General features: G+C 40.0%; 1 protein-coding gene across 2 annotated transcripts in view; it reads left to right on the forward strand.

Moving 5' to 3' along the window:
* Positions 1-25,033, forward strand: part of sdk1a (sidekick cell adhesion molecule 1a) — a 223,655-nt gene that overhangs the window by 173,006 nt on the left and 25,616 nt on the right. For both annotated transcript variants that reach the window (XM_034885383.1, XM_034885391.1), the window contains 10 exons: positions 2,423-2,618; positions 3,649-3,747; positions 6,105-6,296; positions 10,560-10,681; positions 10,786-10,898; positions 12,500-12,650; positions 15,373-15,613; positions 17,163-17,278; positions 21,719-21,905; positions 22,758-22,856. In XM_034885383.1, coding sequence (XP_034741274.1) covers positions 2,423-2,618; positions 3,649-3,747; positions 6,105-6,296; positions 10,560-10,681; positions 10,786-10,898; positions 12,500-12,650; positions 15,373-15,613; positions 17,163-17,278; positions 21,719-21,905; positions 22,758-22,856 — 1,516 coding nt within the window. The remainder of the gene's footprint in view (positions 1-2,422; positions 2,619-3,648; positions 3,748-6,104; positions 6,297-10,559; positions 10,682-10,785; positions 10,899-12,499; positions 12,651-15,372; positions 15,614-17,162; positions 17,279-21,718; positions 21,906-22,757; positions 22,857-25,033) is intronic.

Here is a 25,033-nt window from a genome sequence, read left to right on the forward strand (position 1 = left end):
TAATAATAGGAAGTCATACTTGCAGTGTGGGTTATGCACTGAATGCCATCAGTGATACTGCATCCAAAAATAATGCAACAGTGTTGGTTACTGTTCTGTTAGTGTTACCTAATGTACTGTGCAGTGGATAAACCCATAAGAAAGAGGAAATAGTCTAGATTCTAGAACAAATTAAGGGTCCTATCTTGCAACCAGCGCGGCGCGGCTCAAAGCCCGACGCAAAGCCCAACGTAAGTGTCTTTTTTAAGACCAACATAGTCGTCAATTTCCCGTCCAGTGCCCACGTCGTTTAAATGCAAATGCACCTGCGCCTATCTTTGCGCCCATGGGTTTGCTGGTCTTAACGTTAGGTGTGTTCAAGTGCATTCTGGGCTTATTGCTATCGTAAGGCAGCGGGAAAGATTAAAGCTTAAAGCTTCAAAGCTCAAAGCAGCCGAGAAAGTTTGCAAATCAATGAGAGCACAGAGTAGTTAGACGTTTCGTTTCTTTATTCACACAAATAAAAAAACTTAAAAGATACAATATACTGTATAATTTGCAAAGGAATGTGAAGGAGAATTTCCTAAAAACCCTCCACGGTTTTAATACGTGGCATTCTCCAAGCTGCATATTACAGGAAATAATCACATTTATGGATTGCACACAATTTGTATCTATCTATTGATCATTTTACACACAACACTTATTCATAATACATGCAAGAAAACACAAACACCTTCATTAACAGATTATATTCATGTGACAAGGACTTAAGTCTTCACAAAACCTAAAGAAAGACAAAGGAGAATATAAACACACTTGGAAAAAGAAAGACAAATAATAATAGGCCTATAAACTTGTATGACAAAGAAAAAATATTGGTTGGTTATATAGGGAGTCCATTAGGCAAATAGTTGGTTAGAAGCAGTAATTCTAGCGCTGTATAGAAAGCCTGCAGGACGACTCAGCTCGATTTGTGCCAGTTGTCATTAATATTCAACGAGCTAAGGTGCTTGACTCTGATTGGCTTACACCTAGCCAATGAGAGCCTGGCTACCAGCATCCTTTTCCCAGCGCAACTGGGCAAGCTAATGAATAGTAATTAGCTCGGGCAACATGACTTCAGACTGACCAGCTTTTGTAATCGGCTTGATTCCTTTGCCTATTTCTTTGGTTTTGTGTAGCAGGACACCTTTAAACAAATTAAAGACAAATTCCAAAAATGTGACCCTCATTAGAGTATTCTAAACTGAGATTGGAAAGTACGGCAAGGAGACAAAAGCTTAAGTGTGGAATTGGTGAATGAAATTAATGATTGTATGCAATTATGTCATGAAGGAAGTACGAACGAATAAACTAATCTGGAGATGGTTCCCTTGATAAACAATAAGGACACCTATTTGAAAAAATAGAGGCTAAGAGGAATGTCTTCAATGTACACAACTTATTCTTAATGCTCTTTTCTGAAGACGGTAATGTGCATACAGGTCAGAGTTTTTTATGATATCAAATACAGATTTAAATAAAAGATTTGCTTTGTACCCCAACGGCAATGCAGTGAGAATGAATGTATGTACATGTCTCATCAACAAAATGCCATTAAAGAGACATTTTTAAATATATAAGTATATACAGCTTGTGTATAAACAGTATTATGGGTTTTTACTCCCCACTAACCCTTTGCACTGCCTAATTCTGATGAAAATGTGGCGCTAACTTCACATCTTAGCCAGTTATTGTTTAACCAGGAACTACAGTATAAATACCACCACCATCCAACCATATCACAGTGTTGCCCAAGGCTTATCTCTCATTATGAATATGTAAGTAAGTGTATGCTTTTGTGTCTGTTTTTGTGTATGAAGCAATAACACTATCCAAACTGCTCTGGCTCTGAATATAAATCAAGTGTCACAATAGAGAAAATTAACTTTTCATTAGACTGATAATCAAACTTAGTGTTTGTCCTCAGGCTCTGTTATGACTGCTAATAGCCTGCAGGCAGGAATTTATGTTAAGTACTACATTCATACATTAATAAATGTTTGGAATGCAGATACAAATTTTAAGGAATGACATATGAATATTTTTTTGCCATTTTAACATATTGGTAAATAGCATTTGGCAGTTTCAAACTTTAATGACAGAAAACTCAGAGGTATCAGTGGGAGTCAAAAAAAGATTCACCACAGCCTGCACTGTGGTACAAATAAGTTCTGTTTCATAACTGCAGTCTGAATAACAATATTTGGATTTGGTAGCCTGAAGCTAATACTTAATGATTAAAATAATAACTCAACAAAACATAATAGAAATATACAACAAACAAATAACTGTGATGGACATGTTGGGTGTTGTGGTGACCTGCTGGAGGAAAGATGATTCCATAGACGCTAATTGGAACCTAGATGTCAACAGTAACCTTCTTTTTCAATTCACACAGCTGCTGGTTTGGCCAGAGCAGTCTCCAGAGGATGACATTGTGGTAACCATCACCCTAGACTACCCCAGTTCACGCCACACAGGATTAGTCAGCGGACTCAAGAAATTTACCTGGTACTTTGGCTCCACCCTCTGCTTCACAACACCTGGAGATGGCCCCCGCAGCCTGCCCACTCTGCTACAGACACATGAGGACAGTGAGTACACACACCCACGCACACACACACGCAAGCACGCACACACACACACACACACACACACACACACACACACACACACTTCAATGTGAATAAAGCCAGAACAGAACACACTATCATTTTCTCCTATGAATAATAATGAAAGTGTATTGACTTGCTCTGTGTTCAGTCCAGCTGTTTCCATCAGTGTGATACACAGCTATGAACACAATGTTTTTTCTCACGTTCTTACTTTCTTTTGTCTAATTATTAATCTTTTAGTTCTTTTTCCACCCCCCCATCCATTTTTCTCCACTGTGTCTTTTTAAAGGTAATGGATTCATATGTTTTTGTGTACATTTGTATTTATAGTTTACTGTTCCATGGATAAACATAATAGCTGCCACTCCCAGTTGCAAGTACATATGCACACAGTCGCACCGTCACACTCAATAGCCTATAGGCAGACAAACAAGCAGTTATTACCAACCAGCAATTATTGAGTGGGACAGGGATGTGTGTACACACAGACACACAAATACACGCACACACTTCCACACATCCATGGACTGGTATTGATTGGGTGCTGGGCGTGTTGCAGGGTTAACGGTGGGTGTAATTCTTGCTTGATGATAGCTTTTTTGCGTGTGTGTGTGTGTGTGTGTGAGTGTTATTGAATGTCTCAGATGAATAGCTTAATCGCTCTGCAGGGAGAGTGGTTAGAGAGCCATACATGAAATGAGAAACGACAGGCATGCATTTACCTTAGTGTGTGTGTGTGTGTGTGTGTGTGTGTGTGTGTGTGTGTGTGTGTGTGTGTGTGTGTGTGTGTGTGTGTGTGTGTGTGTGTGTGTGTGTGTGTGCGTGTGTGTGTGTGTGCGTGATGGTCAATGCAGATGTGATTAGGAGGTAGTGTGTGAAGTTGAGCAGTAGGTAATAGGCTGCATAAACAAAAGATAGTTGTGTTTGTGTAGAGGGAGGATTTCCAAAAACCCTATTGTTGAAGTAGTTACAATATAACTAATATTATCTGATGTACTTTGTTTTTCAGCACCTGGACCCGTTCGATCCCTGAGCTTCACTGAAATCTTGGACACATCCCTCAGAATTAGCTGGGCGGAGCCTGGAGATAAGAATGGCATCATCATTGGTTAGAGCATTTATCTATAAATTGCAGGAACGTCTGTCTGTCTGTCTGTCTGTCTGTCTGTCTGTCTGTGTGTTATGCGCATATCTCTCGAACCATTAGTCCAATGGATTTCAAACTTGACAGGTGTCTTGCCACGGGCAGGAGTAAGTGCAGTGCCAAGATTGACGTTGTTTTGATCAGAAATGCAAATATGTCATTAAATATATAGGTAAAAGAAGCACACATTAGCTTTTGTTGCGCTAGCCGCTGGCCACTCTCCCTCTCACACTGTGGACCAGAGTGAGAGACCAGCGGAGCTTTGGCAGCTAAAATGTGAAATACATCTCAGACCCACACCCACTTTGGACTGTCTTTGACTTTGAATAAACAAACCACAATTCCTGAATTGCTATGACTCTTTTTCTGCTTCCAACGTTAGCTACATGATTGGATATACCAAACTTGCTTTACTTCACTTTCCGAGAGCACGGGCGGTTAACTGAAAGGAACATCGCGGGTGTTGGCGACAGAAAGTCGCTATGCTTTTCTGTGTCTACAAAAGCCAATTGTCAACGCTAAATATCAAACAAACGGGAGACACTAAATAGTATTAAGTTGCTGTGAGCTGTAGCCTACATTTACCACTTCTAAACAGAGGCAGAACATAAAGTAATCTTGGAGATTATTTTCTCAGAGCGTTGTGCAATGCGAGAAAAGAGATAAATCAGACACACACAGCCATTTTCATCAAACTTACCCTGGGTCGGGTTAATAAAGTCTACTACGAACTAATAACATTACCGTTGCCAAAAGAAAAACCTGAATCAAATCCCCTTCATCACCGTTAACTGTCAAGCCACTAAACCTGTATGGAAATGAACACCTCTGCTGAAGTGGTCAATTTGTTAACGATCCAACACAAGACAACACCGTGTCTCTCTCTCTTTGTCTGTCTCTCTTTCTCTCTCTCTCTCTCTCTCTGCACTCACAGACACACACACAGTCTGGTTCTTGTGTTTGATTAACGCTGATATGTTATGTATATGATATATTTAGTGACTACAATCTGAATCTGCAACATTCTCTGTCGGATAAATCTTTCTATAAGTAATTTTGGGGTACAATTTGGTTTTGATGAATTCTACAAGCAGCAATACCACAGGCCAAGCAATCGGCCCGTTCCAAACAGGCACATTTTCAACGGGCACAGCTCTAGTTTGAGTATGAAATCTCTAAACAGTCACACATAATTTTCTCTAAACACCTCCATCTTCCCTCCATTATCAAGAAACTTTCATATTGCCACGCTATTTTTAGGCCCACTAACAGCTGTGATGGGAGAAACTTGAATTAGGTTGAGTTAGCATGTTGCCAGAAAGTAAAACACACAATGATGAGACATAATATGCACAGCGTTTTCCAATTAAAAGGGATTCTTCATAGGAGGGTAAATACAGTGTGTAGAATGACTAATTCAAGTTTAAAAAGAGAAAAGCAGCAGTGAGGGAGTTTTTGCCGTATTCTCTCTTTACTCTTTTATTTTCTGTCTCACATCCACATTCATCCCCCTGTCCCTGACGCTGTGTTTGCGTACAACTGATTCATCATCAGCTAATCCCTTCTCTCTTCAGCTTGTCTTCTCACATTATCTCCAACATGCCCTCATCCTACACATCCAAACTCCCAGAGTGTTGTTTGTTTGGTGGATCACAGAGCTCAAAGCACTTGCCCCCCCATTGCATAGTCCATCGCTCTTTTATACAATGGTGCTGGTAAACATGACAAGCTGCTGTGAATCAAGCAACTACACTACATTGTGTGTGTGCGTGTGTGTGTGTGTGTTTTAGTTATTCTGTGTGTTGACATGGTCACACCATGCCTGATATTCATCAGGCACCTACACAATAAGATCAAAGTCTAACAACAGCAAAAGGCTGCAGTGGCTTCACAGTCGGCTTACACACAGGAGTGGGAAAATGGTTATTCAATCACGGTCACCTTGCACATTCACTGTTTTTTCCTCAACCTGCTTTTCATCCAGCACCTGGTGAGCATGGGGACAGATGAGGGACCATTTAACCTCTCCAAGGTTTTACACACAAGTCTCCTAACACGTACACACACACACACACACACACACACACACACACACACACACACACACACATTTGAAGGTGGTGGATGTGATGCATGACTGTAAAGATGCGTAGAGACAGACAGGGATTTTGACTGTAGTTACCCTCCTGCACTCTGTTTTTTGGCTCTGTACCTCTCATTATGTGCAAGTGTACAAGCTTGTGCATGTGTTTGTGTGTGTACATGTCTGCTCATTTCTATATGCGTCTTTATTAACCCAGCGTGTACTTAACACCCTGCAGGCTACGTGTTGTGGTGGGAAGTGTCTGGAGTAGAGTCAAGTCGTGAGGAACGTTCACTCTCCAACTCCACTCTGCAGTACCAGATGACCAACCTCACTTCCACCACCATGTACGCACTACAAGTGGCAGCGCTCACTGCCGCAGGACGGGGTGTGGTCACATCCTCCAACATCTCCACTGGAGTCCCACCAGGTAAAATAAATACACACACATGCACACAAACAAACAAGACCCAGTGACAGTGGATTTGAAAAAGAACTTTGCTTGTCTGTGTGTTTTTGTGTGTGTTTTTGTGTGTGTATGTGTGTGTGTGTGTGTATGGAATAAGTATGACTGATGAGCTCTTACGATGTCATTGTCTTTCCTCGGGCTGATAAGTGGCTGTTACTGTGCATCCATGAATCATCACCCACACAACAAACTCACACACATTCACATGCACGGGCACACACAAGAGTTAGTCATTTACAGCATCTTAGAGCGCGCGTTAGTGCGTGGTTTATTTTTTGTATACCATGTGCACATCACGCTTGTATTCACGATGAGTTTTGTATTATTGGACCAAGACCAAGTTGCAATCATTATTAGTACTGATTAACTGCAAATGGCAAAGTGGATGGAATGCAGAGATGGGATAGAGAGGGCATGAGACAATCAAAGAAAATGACTGAAGACTGAAGAAGGGAGAGCAGATAGAGAAACATAATGAGGGAAGAACCGGGAACACAGAAAAATGCAACTTCCGAAGAACAGTAGACCAAAGTCTGTCAGAAATGGACTAAGAGGAAGTGTATGGAAGAAAAACTCAGCTCCTACAGCTGAATTTTTGTCCTAACATTTCCTGATTACTAATTTATGAATAAAAGTAAAAGCATGATGGATACAGGCAGTTCTTAGATACAGAGGTTATTCATTAATTCATGAAAGTCTAAAGGAAAGACTGAGGACTGACGATTAGGAAAAAGAACTAAAGAATGAAAAGAGAGCAAGAAAGGGAGTGATCCACCAAGCATAAATTCTTGTCTTGTTTATTTATTCATGTATTCATGGAGTTGAGAGAATTTTGTCATTCATCTGAGCAAGGCAGCTGATATCAACATTTCCACATTATAATTCTTACAAGTTTGCTGCATGCACTTACAGAGCAATGGCGGCTGATAGCTACAATTTGTCTTTTGTCACACACATGCACCTTGCAGTATTCAGAATAAATATTGCCTTGTTTGCTTAATAAGTGGACCCAGTCATGTTATATAGTCATTTTACATTAACCCCACCCCCCTGAGATATTCTACAAAATAAGTCTGATGTGTCCCAGTGTACTGGTGTGTTACAACATACGGTGTTGGATTTAACACGTCGGCTTTACAGATCTTTATTCTGCCGTGTTCAGCAAATATGATGCTTGTGATGCTGTAGCAGAATTGGATGGATTACAGCAGATCACACCAGAGCACTTCCACCATCCATCGATACCAAGTATTAACCAAACAGTGTATATAAGTGGTTGAAAAGTGGGTCTGAAGTACTCAGTCTTGTGATGAGTGAGACAATCCAGAGCAAAGTGAATTGTGATGATGTTTGATTTTGCAAATGTCATTTACCGTAACAAGCTGTCATGTATTTCATTTGTTAAGATGATGATTAAAAAAAAAAACTATGATTTTAGCCTCCAGAGCAGTCATCAAATGTGCTGCCTGCTTGACCAATGCCAAGTCGGTGAAGGTGAAGTTGTAAACCTTTATTGGAATATTTAATTCTGGTTGAAGTGTTCATACAAAACACATTAATATTCTTCTTTGATTTAGTCCACATTGACAAAAAAGAAAAACTCACCACCAGGAGAAAAGAACAATAGTCTACTGGTTGCTTGTTGTGGACCAAATGCAGGGCAGCTCTCACCTCAAATGTGACAGTGGCAACTATTCAAACGTTTAGTCTACCAGCACATGCCAAGGAACAAACTTGCGGCATCAATGATGCTACTGTCATAGAATCTTCTTTGTACTGTAAGCTGAATTACTTGATTTCCAATTCTTTTTTCTTCCAATTATTGATACTGTTAATATAATCTACCAATTTTGGAGATTACTATTTATCCCCAAGAAAAATCTTTTTAAAAGTTTGTGCTTCTACATTTGAATTGAATATTCTTTCAAGGAGGAAAGACACTACATGATACAAATATGTGTTAGACTTAAAATATAAAGACACTGTCAGCTACATTTTGTCAGCTCTGTGTTGACATTTGTATATTTAACCAAAAATATTAGATTGGGACTATTTCTAAACCAAGCCTTCACTTGTTTTCAGCTTCTCTTTTCTTTCCAGAGTGGTTGTCGTTCAGGCTGCCACAGCTGGTCAGCCACATTGCCCATTTCTTGTGACTGATTATTTCCATGGAGATGGAACAATGTGAGAATTAGAATAGGTCAAACATAATTTATGAAGCTTGCAGCCTACTCAGACATATATAGGCTGTAAATGGACTTTTGTGAACTGTGCATTTATTTCACCTCTCGCCTCCGCTGGGGTGCAGATTTATCTCTCTGTGTTGTATTGTCAATCTTGGAAATATGAATGAAATTGCTTTGACTGAGAGAGATATACAGCTGTATAAGTGCTTGTGCTTTACTAAAATTAACTTTTTTTTCTGTGACCAATCTTTTATGTGTTATGGCCAAGCATGGACACATTAATAAAAGGACTGGAAGCCATTTATTGGCTCACTTTTACTTCAAGCCTTTCTTTATATTTTAGTCATTATTGGAGACATGATTTCCTTCTTATGCTCTTCCTATTATCAATGGTATTGCACGTGTACTCCAAAGAAATCTCCAAAAGGCATCAAGTGACAGATTAGACATTCGTATAATATGTCACAAAACGTTAGGTTTTATTTCCCTCATTTACACTTTCAAAATAACAGAAAACAAAAAAGGGCGTCTGCAAAAGTTTGGGCACCCTGCAGAGTTTATAGCATACACCGCCCCCTTTGGAAAGCTGAGACCTGACAGTGTCATGGATTGTTCTCAATCATCGTCTGGAAAGACCAGGTGATGTCGAGCTTAAGGTTTTAAATGCCCAGACTCATCTGACCTTGCACCTATAATCAACACCATGGCTTCTTCTAAGCAGCTGTCTAGAAAACTGAAACTGAAAATAGTTGACACTCACAAAGCAGGAGAAGGCTATAAGAAGATAGCAAAGTGTTTTCAGATGCCAACATCCTCTGTTTGGAATGTAATTAAGAATTGGCAGTCATCAGGAACAGTGGAAGTTAAAGCAAGATCTGGAAGACCAAGAAAAATATCAGACAGAACAACTCGCAGGATTGTGAGAAAAGCAAGTCCAAACCCCCGTTTGACTGCACGATCATCCAGAAAGACCGGATTGTGCTACACCATTCCACTATAAAGAGATACTTGTGCAAATATGGTCTTCATGGAACAGTCATCAGAAGAAAACCTCTTTTCACCACAAAAATCTGCATTTGAAGTTTCCAAATGAACATATGAACAAGCCTGATGCATTGTGGAAACAAGTTCTGTGGACCGATGAGGTTAAAATAGAACTTTTTGGTCCGAATGAGCAAAGGTACGTTTGGAGAAGAAAGGGCACAGAATTTAATGAAAAGAACCTCTGTCCAACTGTTAAGCTTAAGGGTGGATCAGTCATGCTTTGGGGTTGTATTGCAGCCAGTGGCACAGGAAACATTTTACGAGTAGAAGGAAAAATGGATTCAATAAAATTTGTGTGAAAAAGCTGAAGAGACAGTGAGAGGTGTAAGAGGTCTTTTTTTGTGTTATTGCACCTCGTTGCTGCAGCACCAGCAATCAGAGGTAGTTTACTTTCAAAGAATTTGAACTTCACTACTAAGACATCACAAACAATAATTCATTTCTATTAAAATTAATTAATATGAATGCAAAAATCTCATGGGTGTTGGACCATAAATGTTTTATGTACCTGTAAGAATACACAACATGCAGTGGTGACAAATTAATTACCAGAAATAGCCTAAAGGTGCTCTAAGCAATGTAGCGCTTTTTTACACAAACTTTTTTGTCACATACAGCACATCTCCTCACTGTGTGCTAGCTGCCTGTCCCCACAACACACTTTATAAAAACGCGGTCTCTTTGGACAGCCCAGGCTATACAAACAGCAACAAAAACAATCTGTGCCAACCTGCACCACAAAACACACACAAACAGTCTTCCAGCGTTCCAGCCAATAACCGACAATAAGACGTTGAGGGTGGGGGCTGGGGCTGAAGCTCAGAAGGATGGGGGAGGGGACGGGATGAGGAGGAGGGAGGGGCGAGCTAGTCTTGTTTTGTTCTTCAACAAGAAGTAACATCAACCAACTTTGCTTGAAGAACCTGTAATCATAGCAGAATGATTTGAAGCTTTGGGTAACTAAAGCAGTATTCTTCCATTTTTTTATCTACAGAACTTCCTGGTGCACCATCTAACTTAGTCATCTCCAACATCAGCCCTCGGACAGCAACGCTTCGGTTCCGCCCTGGTTCTGATGGCAAGACCGCCATATCTCAATGGATAGTAGAAGGCCAGGTGCGTGTGTCCGTGCTTGTGCGTGTGTACGTTTGCGATCCTTGCTATTTGTCATACAGCTGGAGGAAAAGTACTTTGTAACACACAATATCCTTCATGAACAGGTAGTGAAATTGGATGGAAAGGACGAGGACTGGAGAGTTGTATACCAGAAAGAAAACCAGCCAGATGCAGACTTGCTGGAGATCCCTGACCTCACTCCGTTCACCCAGTACAGGTGAGCAGCAAACATCAACAGCCTACACAACATAGCCAAGTCCTACCAACATAGTCACGTCCTACCAAGTGCACATATACACCCCACAAAATCACTCACACACATCTCACTCTCTGCTAGTTTCTGCAGTATTGCAAGACTCAGGTGAAGTTAGATAAATCACAGACACACGGAGAGACAGTTCCATCTGAGACTTTTCTGTTTGTCAGCACCTTCACAGCTGCTGCATGCAGATCCTTATTACCCTCCCGCAACTAGCTTGAGGGAAGGGGAGGAGAGGAGAGGGAGGAGGGCAGGGTTCTTTCCTGAAAGGTGATGAGAAAGTGGGAAGGGCAGCAGAGAGCATTAAAGAGTAACAAAGACAAAGGGATAAGAAACAAGTAGGATAGGAAATAGAGGAGAAGAGAGGAGTGTCTTTACAGTAATCCCTGCTCAAGGGCCGTGGAGAGCCTGCAGTTCATAAACCTGATCTATCGTCACTCTTAACAGCAGCAACACTCTTTCTCACCCTCTCTCTTTCTTTATCAGTCTCTCTCTCTATCTTCTGGATGTATCTGTCTATCTCTGCCTCTTGCTCTCTGTATCACACAGTGTGGGTGTGTGTGTGTGTGTGCGTGTGTGTATGCAGACTTTGTACACTCCTAAGGATTATGTTGTCACAGGCGACACCAGTGGGACATTAGATGAAGTGATGCACTTGTCTGTGTTTCATATCCCCCGCTTTAAGTCCCTCTTTACACCATGCTCTCTATCTCCCTATACAGGGATCAGAACTCATAGATGTATTTCTCACATTCACTCTCTGCACACTCACACATTTTATCACTCACACCGCCACTGTAGCATGGCTGCATTTAGAAGTAACAAAAGTAACAAATGCTCCCTCGTGGCTGTATGTATGTGTGTGTGTCACCAGGGCCGTATAGATAGATCTCTTTTTCTGACTGAATGTTTGGCATCTTCAGGCAACTTAACAATATACCAGTGGCCTTTTCCGAAATTCTCTAAGGGAGAGTTCCAGCTGAAGGTTGCCATCTAGAAAAAAATTGTTTTAGTTGTCAAGCAAACAACAATAACATACCAAAAAAAAGTCACAAATATTTTTTCTTCAGACTCTGGAGTCTGGTTGCCTTGCTGACACATCCTGTGATATTTGATTCATTTTGTCTATCAGCGGATTTCTCACAACTATATGCTGATGAAGGCTATATGACTTCATTGATTGGGTTTTTGCCACTGCTTCTATAGTAACACTGTGTAATCAATGGAAAATTTGAATTGCCCGCCGCCCACCTTTGAAAACTTAACCCCTGTGTCTAACTTTAAACTGTATGTCGGTTTTTAACTGGTTTTCTTCTTTTTAGTAAAGTTTTTTTTGAAAAAATGTACTCCAACATTTAACATTATACTGCTATTAAGTTGGGGGACTTAAAAATAGCTAATTGTATAGTAACGTAGGCTGTCTGTCACCAATTTGTCAAGATTACTTTGCTGTAATTACTTGTGCTTTCTCACAGGCTAATTTGAATTCTTTATGCCAAATAAACTAAACTTGTAAAATCAGTGAATTGTCCCTTTTATCTGTGTTCTGTTCTCACCAGGTTCAGGATGCGGCAAGTGAACATTGTCGGCTCCAGTGCCATGAGCGCCCCCTCCAGGATCATTCAAACCCTACAGGCTACCCCTGACACGCACCCCTCTAACCTCACTCTGCTGTCTGCCACGCAGACCAGCCTGCGCTTCAACTGGAAGGTACTGAAGTACATCCGCGCACACAGATACACACTCTGTAAAACAGTAAAGCCTCTCTCTTTATAAGTAACCTCCTGTTAAGATACAAAAATCCAGTCTGGCATGTGTTTAGTTTTATTCCATGTCTTTGTCTCTTCATATAATCTTGTATAATTCCTTAGGTCCTACTTGTTTGCACTATGTATGCACCTACTATGAAAATTATTTCCTCCTTGAGGATAAATAGTAAACTATCTAATATTTGCCCCTTTACAATCATGCAAATTGGGCTAATTTGACTGATGAGGATTTTCTCTGGGTTTATTTGCTCTGCATCTTTGTGTATTTGCTATTATTTTTATATCAGTACATGCACATCATGTGCATTCACCAGCAGAAGGACTGAACAGGTTGAGTGGCTGACAGCATATAATCAGTGTCTCTCCTTGTTATCAGTGCTAACACTAATCTGTCCCATTCGGTGCGTGGACTGCTAGCAGCACAAACTGCAATGTAATTTTCTCCTTACTGTTTTTTCTTTTTTTTTGCGGTTGTTCCTGCTCTACGTCCTTCTCTCTTTCCCTCCCTCTCTCTTTTACTCCCCCATCCCCTCTTCTATTATAACATAAATGGAGAGCAGAGTATTTTCCATTTAAGAGTTGGAATGAGAAAAAGAGCCTGTCAAATCAGACACAGACACTGAGATGCTATGGGTTACCTGTGCAGCATGCTAATGGACTTTTACCTGCATGTTAGTGCCCTGACAGAGCTATGCTAGGTTTTCTGCTGTAATTGAACCATCACAATGGTTTTAGCTAAGGCTGTTATTTAAAGCTGCATATTAAGGGTAATAAAGCTAATATGACATTCTGTATTATGGCTCCTAAATGTTAAGCCGAGCTAAATCATTAGGGTATTTAAAATGGCTGGGTGCCTCAATCCCTTATCTGCAGCGCAGCAAAGAGCAACCACTGTACAATGTTGTCTTCCGTGGAATTATATGCTTGAAAAACTTCTTACTAACGTGATTGCAGGGCACTGAATGATCAAGGGTTGTGGCTGTAATGCATAAAGACACGGTGGTTCACAGGTAGAGTAGAGAGAGGATGAGGTGACAGAGAAAAAGTATGGACAGGAAAAGTAGGGAGGGTGACAGGAAATGAAAGTGGAAGCAAGTAAAAGAGGATGACAGAATATGAATAAAACAGGGAAAAGAGGTGATAGAGAGAAAGATCAGAAGATGGGATGTCAAAGGGGAGAAGACAGTAAAAGGTTTTTAGAATGTACTTTTACGTTAGACATGTCACATAAATAACCACATTTTTTATAGCCTGAAATGACTTTACACTTGTGAGTGTTTGTGTGTTTCTTATATCACACTGTGATACCCTAAACTTGATATTCCACTTATGTTGTCGGGATCCAAAATAGCGATAGGTCTCACTATGGCAATTTTTGATGACGCCACTGCAGGGCACCAAAGTTCAAAGTGTTCTACTCATAGTGGCTTTAACAGTTTATTTTAGGGTTTAAAGGCCCTTTAACAAATTATTTTCTCAATCAGCTTGTTACTATGAGAGATGATGTCACAATTTTCCTTGAAAACAATCTCTATTTCTTTTTTGTGTTTGCCTTTTCTACTGGTTTGACGTTGGCGGGGCTCTGCTGGGGAAAAAAGAGGGTGTTTGATATTTCTGTTAACCAATCAAAGTTTATTAGTTTGGTTTTGATCTTTGCTTTTTAAATAAATAATAAATAAGAGTAGATTTTTTCTTTCTTAACTCTAACTGATTTTTGCTTATTTAGTTGTGCACATTTAATATCATAAAAAAACTTGGGTTTTGGGCGGACTTGTACTTTTGCTTAAGTATTTATGTGTGATATAGTACCTGTCTGAGCATCGTCCAATTTTTGTGCATACATGTGTGCTTGTGTGCCCAGTTGTGCATCTATCTGACACATACACTGTGATATGAATGTACTGTATGTGTGTCTTTGTAATTGTGTATGAGTATATTATGATTTATTTCCCAAATGCATGCAGGCTCCCCTCTCAGGACCTACAATTGTGTTAAATAGATTTAGAGTATTACAGTAAATACACTGAGGGTATAACTCCATGTTGGTTATTAGGAACTGTCACATTGTTTCATAGAGCAAAATTATCATTTCATTAATCACAATTTTACCAAAATTGGTTCCTCGTTCAATAATCATTTTTTCTATGTGGTTAGTTCTTCTTCCATCAATCACAGTCAAAATTAATTAAACCCACCACAAGCGCACTGATGGCACAGGGTGGCCAAGTGCTGACACATTATAAAATACTTGCAGAGTTTAGGATTAGCACACTGGCCCACATTTATTAAGCTGTTGTGTGCATTAAGGTGCACAATCTGCTTTGGAAATTATTCTGAAAATAGCAGATGTCTTCTAAGCCGCTGCCTAATCCTTACCAAGGTGATATTTGTTTATATATATATATACATATATTGATGTTTACAAACATGTATAGCTTAACTAAAAATGGTCATTTGTAGTTTAACTGTGCTACTTGTTCTCACCAGGATGCAGCAGGTAACATTATCTGTAAACATGACCATATATAGCAGTTGATATACACGGTTTTGTCTGTAAAGCATGACCATAAGGACAAACTAAAAAAACACGAATGTAGAACGATAATAATTACTTTAATCTCTTTTTTTGTATCTCTCTCCACTCACTCTCTGTTACCCTCCAGCCTCTTCCAGAGTCTGAGTACAACAGCAGTCCAGAGACTGTGGGATACCGGCTGCGTGTGTGGAGGACTGACGGCCAGGGGGAGGATAGGACCGAGGATGTGGCGAGAGAAGGGGGGACCAATGAGACCATAATAGAGAGCCTGAATCCCTGGACCCAGTACCAAGTTCAGATACAGGCTTACAACTCCATAGGACCTGGACCATGGAGCAACACTGTTGCCGCACTTACCGCAGAATCTGGTAAGGACACAGACCTCATTCAGTCCTGTTACCTGTCTGCAAGTTTGAGGTGAGGGAGTCTCCCCTCATCCTGCCACCTCTCTCTGCCCTCTACACTTTCTCTCTCTGTCAATAATTGGACTTTTGACAGAGAGAAGGAGGGTGAGGGTGAGATGATGGAGATAAAAGATGATTCCAAGTGAAGTTGCACTTGTGTTTGTGTGTGTGTGTGTGTGTGTGTGTGTGTGTGTGTGTGTGTGTGTGTGTGTGTGTGTGTGTGTGTGTGTGTGTGTGTGTGTGCGCGTGTGCGTGTGTGTGCGTGTGTGTGTGTGTGTACTTGCGTATCTATCAAACAGTGGACCTTGGCAATGTTACAGTGAACTGGCGAGCCAACAGGTGACATTTTGTTTGGTCAAGCTTTATATCAGTGTTGCCCTTCAAGCCTCTCTGTTTTCAAATGTAAATTGTGTTGGAACACAGTATTGGACATTTGAGTTTGATACGATTGAGTATCTTTAGTCTTCCGCTCTTTAATTGATACGTATCTTTATACTTTGTATATTGGGACATTGTGATGTTCAATCGTACTGAAATGCAGCAGTTCAGGAGAGCCTCTGGTCCCATCCAGGACGTCTGTTTTCACATTCACCTTTCCTCTATGATAGTTTTTCATCGTGGCAATGTAAAGTTAAGTCCCAATAACAAAGGTTGGATTTGTGACAAAAACCTTTTTGATCCAAATTGTCTGGGTCTAAGAATATCACAGGTCATATCTATTATAAAGAAAAACGATCAGTGGGAAATGACTGCTGTCATGGAGGTTTTTTTTATTATGTTTTGCTGATTTTGTTACATTATTTTCTTTGTCGACACAATGGGATTCTGTTTATAGAATGATTGTTTTGATATTTGTCTCACCTACTGTACACATATTCTTAAAACCGCGGCTCATGCTCCTAATATCAGAATGATGGAGAAAAGCTGTAGTATAGTGGGACCAGCAGGGTTTGCATTGTTGTTGTTTTTTTATACTTACTGGAAAATATTTTCACTATAAATATTCAATACAATCAAATATAAGGTTCATGCATATTTTTCATACTTGTCATTCTGGGTTTACCAAATTTGTGATTATGCTTAAAAGTACAACCCAAATGGCATTCCCTGTTTGGAGGGCCTATACATGTATTTCTCTCTGTGAGCTCAATTGACTTTGATATTGTATGCAGTGAATTTTTTATTGTCAATTCACACATATATAAGCAATTTTGCTCAGTATTTCCGTGTATAAATTACAATCATGATTAGTGTTTGGCTGCACATGATATAGGTTGCTGTGTTTCCTGATATTTTCATCAGCTCATCACACAATTTGAGTCCTGTGTGACAAAGAAGTAGAAAATATTGTTTTTAAATATTACAAAGAATATATCATTACAATATTATGAATACTTTATATTAATTTCTTATTCTTTCTTTTTGTTCAAAATGACTTGAAATAGTAGTCCATACTTTGCACAATGCTAGTCTTTTTATAATGTAGTAATGTGTGTGTGTGTATGTTCTGTAGTTCCATCTGGATCGCCGGTGAATGTCACTGCTGAGGCCGTGAGTTCCACCAGGATCCTGCTGAAATGGTCTGCTCTTCCTCAGGCACAGAAGAATGGAGTCATACTTGGATATAAGGTGTATAAAGCACTCCAACACACACACACATAATCCCACCCTGGCATTCTCACTTGACCCCCTCAGCCCATTATCACATGTGCACACACTCTCACACACACAGATGCACAGACACGCACACCAAAAAACATTATAACCTGAATATGACGTAATAGCCTGTAACTGCTCTAGTTTAAGAGTTATTCCTACACATTCTAAAAGCACCCATCTACAGTAAGTACTTCTGGAGGTGTGTGTATAACTGTGAACATGCATATGAGAGAGGATTTAACATTTAATATGCTTTCATAAAACAGCAGTTTTTGTGTCATATTGTTGTAGAAACAATAGCTGGATCACACTCTGTCATCCTCTTTTACATGGTTTGGGGAAGTGCTTTATTTATTTGAAATAAACATGAACTGTAGGTTGGGCAAGATAAAGTGATTTGTTGAGTAAATACACATAGTGTATGTGTGTGTGTGTCTGTGTGTGTGTGTGTGTGTGTGTGTGTGTATATACTTAACAAATAAATTCTGCATTAGTATTGAAGTCCAGACTTGGTGCTTAGGTTTTCTATATTAATGAACGTCCGTTACATTTAAGCCATTGCCAAATGAGTTGATACAAAGCTAATTAAGAGTATCAGCTCCACACAACTCCCTCTGTGTTTCTCACTATGGCTATGTTCAAAAACTGGTGTTGTCTGATGAATCAAGTGAAGTGAAGAAAATTACTTCTTCTGAAGAGTCCATCGTGTTCTTTTAATCCTTTGTGTTGTCCTTGGCTATTAGCAACTGCGTGGAGGAGGGGTGGGGGGGGTGCGCGTACACGGAAGGCTTGTATCATGTGGATGCAACAGTTTTGTTGTCATTTCTTAGAATTCCTCATAGGGGAGATGGAAACTATGCACTATAGCTTTAAGCAACGTAGCCTACAATCTATTCACGTCTGCCAAATTTGAGACAATCTTTTTTTTGTATTTCCAAACTAAGTCAGAGAAGTCTGTCTTGCTTTATCCAGCCGATAGTGACATAGTTAACTTACTCTGATGTGCAGGGTCCTAACAAAAAGCTAGATAAGTACTGTTGATGGTGAAGTGCAAGGTGCACTCATTTTTACCTGAGTGCACCACTTAATGCAGGCACATCTCGCTACACTCCCACGCACACCCTCCAGGGGTTTATTATAATGTACTCCACTTCCTTGTTTGACTTTAAAAAAAGTACAAGACACGTACCAGTTGTCTGTACTTTTGCAATATAGCTTTTCTTGTTCAGTGGCATATACACAGTGGCATATACAGTATGTTGCACCCATCAATATCCTGCCAATTCTAACTTGGAGAAAGCACAGAGATATTTTGCTAATATAAAATTGGCATTGAGTAGCGCTTAATCACCACCCAAACAAAATATAGCAGAAGAAAGCATTAAAAAGAAGAACATTTATCCTCAATTGCATGGCACTGTTGTGTTATAAATACATAAATCTACTAAAAAAAACGTCTGTGACTTTGTGATATAAAGCAGTACTATCCAGTATTTTAAAAATGTGCAAAATTCAGGTCATATCATCCACCATGCCCAAAGCACATCACACTCCCCATCTGTGTGTGTGTTTTCTTGTGCGCTCCTGAGGATCCCACTGAGCAGTGTGCCTACCATGCTAATAGATGGAAAGTGGCTGCCAGCAGTAGCTCTTTAACACCTCCCATCCCCCATTAATGTTAAATAGTTATTCTGCCTCCTAACACACATTCCTCATGACTATTTCTGTTTTAAGTCACTTAAGAGGTGACACTTTCCTTCAAAAGGATTTTAAAGTGACAGGAGAGAGAAAGAACAAGAAGAGCAGTTCTTGATACGTTTTTGCCAGTGAAAGAGCACTGTGTTCTGATTTGTTTGTTTTTATGTGGGCACTGGTGTAATTTCAAGTTTCAGACATAAAACAAACAATTAAAAAGACAATTATTAATTCCAGACATGTTACGGCTAGATCTTAGTGTGAATCCCTGTAGCAGATTTAAACACAGACTTGATAGCTACGTTGTAAGTGATTTTAGTGCATGTCTGTTGTTGCAAATCCAAGAGTAGAAGAAAGGTGATGAGGTGACAGTCCTGATGGAAACAGATAGTTACAGGTGGTGTGGGATTTGTGGCAGGTAACAGCAGGTAATCAGCTTTGACAGGTGCTGCAAGAGAGAGAGAGAGAGAGAGAGAGAGAGAGAGACAGAGACAGAGGTAAACTTAGATTCAGTAGTACAACAAAATCCAAAGTTAAATTTCTCACAAGAGAATGAGATAGTGGAGACTAAGGCCTGAGGATTTACCACATGGTGAGTGGAAACAATCTGGCAATGAGTGAATAGAGAGCTGGGTTTCTTGTACTGAGCTTGATTGTAAATGGAAGCCAGGTCTGTTCAAGTCTATTTCCAGATTCCCGAGAAAGGTTATGACGGGAAACGGGAAATAAAATGAAAAAAAAATCCAAGGGGTGTGCGTCTATTGTGGTCATACAGTAACGTTGATGCAGGCAATGGTGCTCTAATGTAGCTACGGTAGTAAAAGATCTCTAAATTCATAGTCTCCATCCGTGGAGGAGGAGAGAGCGTTTTCTATCTGCGGCAATTTGTCACGAAAACCTGAAACCGCCTGAGCGCAGTCTATCAACGCTCTCTGCTTTTGAAAGCACACTTCCAGAAGAAAAAATACAAATCTCAGCATCCACAGAATGTATTTTGTTTAATAGAATGGTTTAGGAATCATTCAATGGTTTACTTTAGCACATTTCATTAGTTTGTATGATGGAGTTCTTTAAAATATTGGTTTTATATGGGATGCCTAGATATTCAGAAAACAAGTCCCGGACATTCCACCTGGCAATTCATAATTAGCGCTGCAGCAGATGTCACGGACGTAGCTCACTTGCAAACTGGACATAAAATGTGTTCTCTTGCTCAAATAATAATACAAATAATATCAAAAATGGCATTTGGCAATGCATTTTTTAATGATATTAATACATTATTTGGGCTAAATAAATAAAAACAGCTTTTCTCGGATCTGATATCTGATATCTTCTATCTCTATAGTGTCTTGAGATAACTCTTGTTATGAATTGATACTATAAATAAAATTGAATTGAATTGAAAGTAGAGAAACCGCATTATTGATTAGACTATGCCAGTGGTTAGGTCTACTGGCAGACAAGGCTGACCATCCAACCCGGGTGTACAACAAACAATGGTAAGTGAGTAAGGGCTTTGAGATTTGGGATAAATCTCAGTGCTCCGTCTCCGTGCATTGCTTCTGTATCCAGATCAGTATTGATATGGCTTATTTCTCTGTTCCACAGGCCATTGTTGTCAAAAACGCATCAGTGAGCCACACTGTTGCACTGGCTGACATGTTCCTTCATTATGGTTCCTTCAATGCTGTGGGATATATGAAATAAAATGGACTTGACTTGACTATGCTGGGCATGGGAAGAGAAAGAGAGAGACACTACCACAGCATTTGTTTATTACATGCAATTATATCACAATTATCCTGTATTTCCTTGTTGTTGTTTATTTGCTTTGGCAACTCAGGTGTATTGATTTTGTCATGCTAATAGAGAAAACTGAAAGCAAACTATGAATGCATACAGATAGAGAGAGAGGAGGAGAGAGAAGTTCAGAATATCAGTATGTCGTAGAAAGATCCCTTGCAGTCTAAACACACAGCAGAATAACTAAGGGCTGGTCCCAGGGAAATCTGAGCCGGCCCTAACTTTTAGCTTTAGTGGATAATCTGAAGCTTACTCTTAATGTGGGGTTGGTGTCTGCCTCCTGGACCAACACTGGGTGCTGGTTCCACAAGAACACAGGAAGTGTGTAGATATGGATAGACATATACTGTTTTTTTAGAGTTTTTATATAAGAAAACATCTGCCTGATGTGGCCAAAAACAACGCCGCAAGAGCCGTGACAGAAAACCAAAACAGTAAAAATGCAGGCTGGAAGCAACAATTGCTGTAAAGGTTCATACAGCTGGGGACAACTGAGGAGATAATTATTGGTGGGTTCATCACCTTTCACACACAACTGGTTCAATGATCAATTGGTAATATTGAATTATTATAGAATGTTGATAGTATGTTATTGATTATAGCAGTTTTAAAGATTTACATCTGGGGTAGGAACAAAAAACAGGCTTTGGTCTGAGTGATACAGACAAGTTACATACTCTAAAAGTATGGGGAGAGTTGGTTTTGGTCTTTTTATCTTTATTTTTTGACAATCACAAAAAGATCACCAACCTTATCCTTTTAAGCCACCAAAGCTCAAGGGGGAAACAGACAAACAGAGCTTACAGAATGTAATTTGCAGGATCTAACTCTACATATGTGTTCACTTTTTATCTATATTTGTGATTACATGTGTGACATGTATGTCTGTTTTTTTGTGTCTGTGTCAAGGTGTTGTACAGCGAGAAGGACTCAGAAGGTCCCCCCAGTGTTCAGATAGCAGAAGGAGAGGGCAGTATGACGCTGCTCCTCGGGATTCTCCAAAAATACACTGTGTACAAGCTGCAGGTGCTGGCGTACACACGGTTAGGTGACGGCCCACAGAGCAACCCGATACTACTCAGAACCAAAGAAGATGGTATGTTTCTCTCTTTTATGTTTTGGTTTGATCACTGACCTTTCCGTTTAGCAGTTTGTTTGACACTTTTGCCTCTCACCTCGGTAGCTGTTTTCACGTCTTCCCACCTTCTGTCAACGCAGCCAGCCAACAGTCCCACTTCACTGATCATCCACTGGGTTCAGCTTACTCTTCAGCCCAGACATGAAGAACATATTGTATGCGTCTATTCGTGATAGTGTGTGCCATGTTTGCAGCTCTCCTTAGATACAACCATGACAGACTTTTCAGGATGCCAGCACCCAGTCTGGAACACACAAACGAACACACGAACGCATCCTCTATCAAACTGTGTCACATTTGAAAAGTTTTCTCATTTCAAGATGATTTAAGAACTGGGAAGTCAATTCCCAGCAATGTATAATGAACCTTATTTTCTTCACCCTCCATCCTGTCTATCTGTCTGTCACACAAATACTGTACACACTGACATACACACACACTTACATTTCACGCTGATATGTATTTAGTGGTGTGGAAAATGTACTTTTATAAGGAATGGTGTGAAGTTGAAAGAAAATTACATTTTCTATTTGGCGTCTTTTATAAGTGCCTCCTTAAAATGTAAAGACACTCTTTGTGTGCGTGCAGCGTGCGTGCTTGCGTGCGTGTGTGTGTGCATGAAGAGCACATGTTAAAAATACATCTGGTACCATCATACTAACCTACTAGAGTATAAATGCTTAATGTCAGGTACTCTCTTTCTCATGACAGTATTGAAGGAGTCCTTTTATGGGTTTTTTTTGCTGCTGCTTTTTTGTATTATTACTGTTTCATTCAGCTGCCAACTCGCTTCTCTATTTTTCTCTCCAGTCCCAGGCCCCCCTGTCAGGATGGTGTTTCCAGAAGTTCGGTTGTCATCAGTTAGGGTGGTTTGGCAGCCACCCACACACCCCAATGGCATCTTGTTAGGTAAAATAGCATAAACACACACACACACACACACATTGAAAGGAGACATTTTAGAACTACATTTAAATCATTTTTTATTCCATTTTCGGTTTTTTTCAATTGCTAAAGGAGAGAACTTGGCTTATAGAGGAAATGAATTGGCAATTTTAAGCCTGCAGGGTGTTAGTGTGTGTTTGTGCGTGTGTGTGTCTGAAGAGTCATATATTTGCAGTCCTGTCTGTGCAATGGATGCATGGTTTGACTCTCAGTGATCAAGGGTGTACCCAGCAAAAGGGCTATTATAGCTGCTGAAGCAAGACAACTTTCCTAATGCATACATCGCCTCATATATAAACACACTGAGATTAACAGATATCACCTGTTTTTGGAACTTCAAATCATAGCATGAGGAGTGAATCACAGAGAACCTATTAATGAAGAGGGAGAGAGGTGAAGTAGAGAGCAATGTGAGCGCTGCTGAGCTGGAAACAGAGAGAACAGAAGGGAAGAGACAGTAGAGAAGAGATGCATGGAGGTGAGAGGAGGGACAGGTGTGTGTGTGTGTGTGTGTGTGTGTGTGTGTGTGTGTGTGTGTGTGTGTGTGTGTGTGCGTGTGTGTGTGCGTGTGCGTGCACACGTGTGTGCGCATGCGTGCCTGTGTTAGGGTTGCGCCAGGGGAAAAAAAGGAGCAGTATATGTCCTCTCAGTGGGGGAGGGAGTCGAGCAGGACAGTGTGAGTGATGTGTGATTGTATTTTAAGGGGGAGGACATTTAGTGTGACACCATCCTGTGACGGAAGGATGAGTGGGAGGGCAAATCTCTCTCTCTCGATCATAGAGACACACACAAACGTGCAGTCCTGCTGTGTCCTTGCTGGCTACAAGGTGTGTGTGTGGGGAGACTGTCTATGTGTGTGTTTATGCAGAACAAAATAACTGTAGCGCACTGCTTTCTTTAGTGCTCATGACTGCCTCATTTCTCCTTGGGTTCTCAACCCATAGGGGACTAACAGAAGGGGGACAGAGGAGAAACAGGACCACATAAGGTCCACAATCTCATTTGCCAAAAGGCAGTGAGGCATTTTTGTTTACATGAACTCCTGATGAATATATTACAGCCCAGGCTGCATCCCAATTCCATACTTTTCACAAATTGTAATGACGTTTTGAGTATGTAGTATGTTGTTCATACAATAAAGTCACAAACACAAGTTGTCAAAAAGTCAGTATGCATACTGTTTTGAGTGTGTTGTTGGCAAACACTGTAGTTCAACCATGCAGTTGCAGTATAATGCCGTTGCCTCACGTATTGCATCACTACAAAACGGTGACCTATAGAGATTTTTGTATACTATCTGCAATGATAGTATACTATATTAATTGTACATACTGAATGGAAAAAACAACATTTCACATTGGCTCATAGAACATCTGGTGTGGTGTGCACGTTTAAACACAGAAATCTAAAAGCTGTTCCAACTGTTTAGTTAGTGTGGCAGTTTAATCAGGGATGGATGGATGATTATTTTCTTGTATACAAGAAGGAAAAAGGAAGAAAAAAATCACACATTAGAACACTAGCTGTAAACACAAGAGTAAATTAATAAAGCAAATAATGTCATCATTAATTTAAATTACTTAAGCTAATGCATTCATAATCTCTGCATTTAGTACATCTTCAGGGCCTACTAAACAAAGTCTATAAATGCAAAAATAAATTACCCATTAAACACCAAATCTATTAATAGTAAGAACAAGAAGCACATAAGAGTGAAAAGTCCTTATTAAGACTTACATTGGTTGACTCTTTGTTTAGCATTTAGTCATGGAGGGAGGGGTACTTTATAACTTCCTCGGGGGGTGTCTCGGCGCCTTAGTGGAAAACTACCCAGAGATCTTTGGTATAGTGAAATCTATGTTACAGCTTGGCATAGAGGCATGTAATTTAACATTCTACACATTTTGTATGTAATCTAGTGTAGAGCATTCTCTGCTCTGCAAGCTTTGAGTCAAGCAGACTTTGTAGTAGCCATTAGTGTGCTTTTTTATTAACACAGACAGGACCAAAAAAAAAGTTTGTATAAATGCACATTTTTTTATGCCTTAATATATGATTTATACTGTAAATGTTGTTTATTTTCAATGCAAAACGAAGATGGCCTTTCACTAGCATGACACAGTCACTTCGAAGATGTAGCC

This window comes from Etheostoma cragini, chromosome 2 (assembly GCF_013103735.1).
Source record: "Etheostoma cragini isolate CJK2018 chromosome 2, CSU_Ecrag_1.0, whole genome shotgun sequence".
Lineage (NCBI taxonomy): Eukaryota > Metazoa > Chordata > Actinopteri > Perciformes > Percidae > Etheostoma > Etheostoma cragini.